The sequence below is a fragment of the Oncorhynchus mykiss genome, chromosome 10 (assembly GCF_057628025.1).
Source record: "Oncorhynchus mykiss isolate SJ-2025 chromosome 10, ASM5762802v1, whole genome shotgun sequence".
In the NCBI taxonomy this organism is placed as follows: Eukaryota; Metazoa; Chordata; class Actinopteri; order Salmoniformes; family Salmonidae; genus Oncorhynchus; species Oncorhynchus mykiss.
The window spans coordinates 19,292,408-19,298,407 of NC_143031.1; the positions used below are offsets into that span (position 1 = coordinate 19,292,408).

The following is a 6,000-nucleotide window of genomic DNA, read 5'->3' on the forward strand; positions in this document are numbered from 1 at the left end:
AGGAGGAAAAGCAGCCTCAGATCTGGACATTCCCACCACCATGCTTGACTGATGGTTTTCGAGGAACATAGAGGTGTTGATTGTGACCAAAAAGGTCAATTTTGGACTCATCGGTCCACAGAATGGACTTCCAGAAACCTTCAGGTTTGTCCAGGTGGTCTCTGGCAAAGTTAAGGCAGGCAGTTTGTTTCTTTTTTGACAGCAGAGGCTTCTTCCTAGCAAGCGAATTGATGTCATGTTAAAAGCTCTACATTTGTAAATTATTTGGATATCAAATCTTTTTGCGATTTTATATCCTTCCCCAGACTGATGTGCTCTCACTACCCTTTCGGCATGGTGTGCTTTGCATTTACCTGGATAGGTAACACCATCCAGGTAAATGCCCCGCCCAAACTCTTTCCTAACGATCTCTCCTTTGATAGGTTCATTTGGTACCCAATTGTTTACCCACCTGATTCTACTTGACTTAACCAATACAACTTGGGGTTCACTTATTTTGGCACCTGCTCTAATTCCCTTTTTAATTTGTTTTTGTACTACACACATGATTTCCTCTACACCAACATATGGTATTGGTAAATATGAACCTGTTATGTCAGATCAAAAAGACTGGTTCTGATAAAATGAAGATATCATGGTTTAAAAATAAATCTTTAATTGCACAAGGGGTTCACATACTTTCAAGCAGCACTGTGTGTGTGTGTCTGTGTGTGTGTGTATATATATACACTGCTCAAAAAAATAAAGGGAACACTAAAATAACACATCCTAGATCTGAATGAATGAAATATTCTTATTAAATACGTTTTTCTTTACATAGTTGAATGTGCTGACAACAAAGTCACACAAAAATTATCAATGGAAATCAAATTTATCAACTCATGGAGGTCTGGATTTGGAGTCACACTCAAAATTCAATTGGAAAACCACACTACAGGCTGATCCAACTTTGATGTAATGTCCTTAAAACAAGTCAAAATGAGGCTCAGTAGTGTGTGTGGCCTCCACGTGCCTGTATGACCTCCCTACAACGCCTGGGCATGCTCCTGATGAGGGGGAGGATGGTCTCCTGAGGGATCTCCTCCCAGACCTGGACTAAAGTATCCGCCAACTCCTGGACAGTCTGTGGTGCAACGTGGCGTTGGTGGATGGAGCGAGACATGATGTCCCAGATGTGCTCAATTGGATTCAGGTCTGGGGAACGGGCGGGCCAGTCCATAGCATCAATGCCTTCCTCTTGCAGGAACTGCTGACACACCCCAGCCACATAAGGTATAGCATTGTCTTGCATTAGGAGGAACACAGGGCCAACCACACTAGCATATGGTCTCAGAAGTGGTCTGAGGATCTCATCTCGGTACCTAATGGCAGTCAGGCTACCTCTGGCGAGCACATGGAGGGCTGTGCGGTCCCCCAAAGAAATGCCACCCCACACCATGACTGACCCACCGCCAAACCGGTCATGCTGGAGGATGTTGCAGGCAGCAGAACCTTCTCCACAGCGTCTCCAGACTCTGTCACTTCAGTCACATGTGGTCAGTGTGAACCTGCTTTCATCTGTGAAGAGGACAGGGCGCCAGTGGCGAATTTGCCAATCTTGGTGTTCTCTGGCAAATGCCAAACGTCCTGCACGGTGTTGGGCTGTAAGCACAACCCTCACCTGTGGACATGCACATTTGTGGCCTGCTGGAGGTAATTTTGCAGGGCTCTGGCAGTGCTCCTCCTGCTCCTCCTTGCACAAAGGCGGAGGTAGCGGTCCTGCTGCTGGGTTGTTGCCCTCCTACGGCCTCCTCCACGTCTCCTGATGTACTGGCCTGTCTCCTGGTAGCGCCTCCATGCTCTGGACACTACGCTGACAGACACAGCAAACCTTTTTGCCACAGCTCGCATTGATGTGTACCATCCTGGATGAGCTGCACTACCTGAGTCACTTGTGTGGGTTGTAGACTCCGTCTCATGCTACCACTAGAGTGAAAGCACCGCCAGCATTCAAAAGTGACCAAAACATCAGCCAGGAAGCATAGGAACTGAGAAGTGGTCCGTGGTCATCACCTGCAGAACCACTCCTTTATTGGGGGTGTCTTGCTAAATGCCTATAATTTCCACCTGTTGTCTATTCCATTTGCACAACAGCATGTGAAATTTATTGTCAATCAGTGTTGCTCCTAAGTGGACAGTTTGATTTCACAGAAGTGTGATTGACTTGGAGTTACATTGTGTTGTTTAAGTGTTCCCTTTATTTTTTTGAGCAGTGTATATCTCCCCACCGGAGACCAGGGTTCAATCCCTGTGTCCACTGTCCACCCTTCCTACTGTACACCCTTCCTACTGTCTTCCTTTCTGTCTCCCCGTCTACTTAACTACTGTCTGAATCAAGTATTAAAAGTGAGAATTCCACTTTTAAAAATTGCTTGACATTTCCCGCAATGGCTGTGTCCCAACCAGGGCCAATAGGGCTCTGGTCAAAAGTAGTGCACTATATAGAGAATAGGGTGCTGTTTGGGATCAAGACAAATAGTCAGCAGTCCATTTCTAATCCTGTTTCAGCGGTATCCATTTCCACAGCCAACCAGCCATGGAGAGGCCAAACTGGCCTGGGCCTTTATTGGAACTGGGGAACTGCATTTGTCATTTCCTTCCTGCCGGTCAACTAAAGGGTTACTTCCCAAATGGCACCCTATTCCCCATATAGTGCATAAATAGTATAATGTAGGGTGCCATTTGGGACGCAACCAATATGTTCTCTCAAGGCTTCAGATAAATAAAAAAGACTTTACATCCACTAGACTAGAGCAAGCATTGGAAATGCAGCCAGGTCACCCGTGATACAAGTCAGTATTCGATGTCCATCCATGTCTGAGGATGTTGGGAGATGACATGGAACATGGCCACTAAGGGCAACAGTGAACACTGTTACCTTCAAGTAGGTTTCGGTTTTGCTAAGGCATTTTGGACGGGGATGGCGGATGGGTGTAAACATCTGCTACTCGCGTCAAAGGTTGAATGTTTGAATTCAGCAATAGAAAGTTGTTTTTTGAGATTTTTTTGTTTTAAGCCTATCCCAAACCTTACTTTAACCATTCAGAGTTAATGCCTACACTTAACCATAAACACTTTGAAATTTGACGTTTGGAACAACTTTGAAATTTGTTTGGGAAAACATGGCTGAACATCTAATTCTGACATGAGACTGTTAGAGCTTGTTGTGTAAATGGTACATAGGACAAGGGGATTTGTTTCTAGCTGTAAGTCTTTGGCCGTATCCGAAAGCCTTCTAGTCTACTTACTAAAACTACATACTGTACTAATCACACTACATACTATTTAGAACGTACTGTTTAGTAAAAACGTATGACGAAAGCAACAAATATCAAGTTCATTAGCCTATGCCCTGAGGGAACTTGGTTCCAGTTACAGTTGGAACCTTTGTATTAAAACCTTTTATTTTTAATAAACACCAGCTTTGCCTCTGTCTTGAGCCTCTATGAATTTTCTCTCATCACTGCCCTCCAAGTGTTCTGCCACATAGAAAATACTTCAGTTTTTAGCACTGTATATCATTATCCTGACTTACTGGTGTCCCCTGTCTCGTACTCGCTGTCCCTCAGGAGTTCAAAAATGTCCACCTCCACTTTGCCCATCACAGAGAGGTTACTAACACGGTTGATGCCCTCTTTGGCCAGGGTGATAGCCAGGCGCTCACCACGACTGCACTCCATCGGGTCATCCAGAACAGCAGCTACAAGACACAGGGTGTGTTACGGTTCTGCCATTTGGAGGACTATGCCTAGGGTTGCAAAGTTTTGGTAACTTTCCCCAAATTCCCTGTTTTCCCAGAAATTCCAGTTGGAATATTCCTGGAATCAGGAGGGAATAAGGAATCCTCCAACCAGGTTACCAGCTTTTTAAACCCTAACTATGCCATCAATGCCATAGCCTGGTGCCAGATCAGTTTCTGCTGTATAGCCAACTCCTATGGCCACTATCTTGCCAAACATTACAGTTGAACTGCAACAGTATTCTCCCATTTGTGTTGATTGTGAGGACCTATAGGTTGGTATAATTAACATATTTGGGAAAATATTTTGCAATGAGCGGATTTTTATTTTGTTGATGAACAGCTTTTTGGGGTGAATTTCTCCCAAGCATGATCAGTGAGTAGACCTTTTTATTGCTATATTTCTATGGCACAGGCTGTATTTCACAGGCAAAATAGCACAGATCTGTGCAAAATATACTGTCAAAATTATAACAATCTGCAGCATGATTTAATCAATTTTCAACAACAATGTGCATTAAAATTAGGTGGTTTTTTAATCACGAAATGATGCATGCAATACACACAATGCATTTGTGAGTTGCAGTATTTGGAACTCACAATGGATATTAATCCCTTCCCGCCTATGTGAAATATTGTTTATTTTGCTCACTGCTGTTTGCTCATGTAAAATGTCCCCCATTATGCATTTTCTCTAGAGGCAGAGCTAGAACAAAGGAGAGAGACAGACTGCAGTTGTCTGTGATAAAAAGTTTATTATGTTAAATGTCATGGGTTTTCTCTCTTTCCCCAAATGTTATGTACTGAATATGAAATAACACTCTCAGTCCAGTGTGAGGGAGTTCAAAAGTAGTGCAACCTAACAGAAATGCAATGACGGCTTTACTGCTCTCCAATAATGTTACATTCTTTGACACCCCCCCACCAACAGTGGGATTTGATTCACTTCATAAGGTAAGCCAATGCTTGGATGGCAAGGAGAGAGGGATACACAGACAAACTTTTAGTTATCGTTCATATACCATTCAGTGAAATTTTGACCTGTATGAGAAGCTTGTCATAGTGAATGTTGCTGTTAAATAAACAAGTTATGCAGGGTCAGACAATGCCCTGTTTTTTTCTGTTATTGTTTCCTTTAAAATAGAAAGCAATTTTCTGCTTCACAAATGCATTCAGTCACTAGAGCGTGCAAGAAAGTGACAGGAGCTCAAATTGAGATTGCTAATAGAAAAGCAACACAAGCCACATTGTAACCGAAGGTGCCAAGTCCTTTGTCACCATCACAAACTATATTAGTTAATACAGCACAGTAAGCAGTATACGAGTATTAAATTAAGCCAGTTGTCACATCTCCAAATAGGATGATTTCCAATGTATGCAAATGTCTAATTTAAAGCAATGTTGAGTATTCAGCCAAGCTGTGGTATAAGCAAAAATAGCTCTCACCGATTTTAGTATTTTCCACATTCAAAAAATGCCAAATCCTTAAGAGGAGTGTTGGCATGATAGTGCACTGCAATTGCACAGGCAGGGGGATAGTTTGGTGCATTACTTACCCAGTCTCAAGGTGAATGGATTGCTGGATATGCGCCCTGCACACATGGCTAAGAGCAGCAGAGCGGCCCACACCGGGTGCATCTTCTATGACTCCTCATGGGGCTTACCTTGGGGGTGCCCCTCTCACAGCCAGCTGCACACAACAAGAAGAAACCGTCAGCATAGATAGAATAGAGAACTATTCTATTCTCATCAACGCTGTGGTATCCCAGGACTCCCTGGGAAGCAGTGACCATTGTTATTGTGTGTACTATAAATGGACAATGCATAATCAATAACTTATCAACAAATTGGCATACAATGCACTAAATAAAAAAATAGGCCTGTCAAATAAAATGTATTATAAAATGAATTTACTCTACCGCAGCAGCACACAACGGCACCATATTTGGGTCCTCATTCTCAGGTTGTAAGCTGGGAAAAATTTAATGTATTACGCCGTCATAACTATAATACAGCTGCTTCTTTTGTCAAGTGAATAGTAATACACATGCATTATTAACCAGAGAGACAGAACATTCAATGTTTTCATTTGAAAACCTGCTCTGCTCTTTGAGGGTTGTATTACTGGGCAGTCTACCACTAATATGCTGGTAATTCATTTATCACGATGGGGAAGTGGCAATTAAGCAAACACACACAATGCTCAATCAATTCTCCCATAT

At 42.9% G+C, this 6,000-nt stretch overlaps 1 protein-coding gene across 1 annotated transcript in view; it reads right to left on the reverse strand.

Moving 5' to 3' along the window:
- Positions 1-5,475, reverse strand: part of LOC110533448 (glutamate receptor ionotropic, kainate 4) — a 66,157-nt gene extending 60,682 nt beyond the window's left edge. Inside the window, exons 1-2 of the mRNA XM_021617660.3 lie at positions 5,335-5,475; positions 3,575-3,739 (exon numbers count right to left, since the gene is read on the reverse strand). Of these exons, the coding sequence (XP_021473335.3) occupies positions 3,575-3,739; positions 5,335-5,416 (247 nt within the window). The 5' untranslated portion in view covers positions 5,417-5,475. The remainder of the gene's footprint in view (positions 1-3,574; positions 3,740-5,334) is intronic.
- Positions 5,476-6,000: the final 525 nt, after the last annotated feature.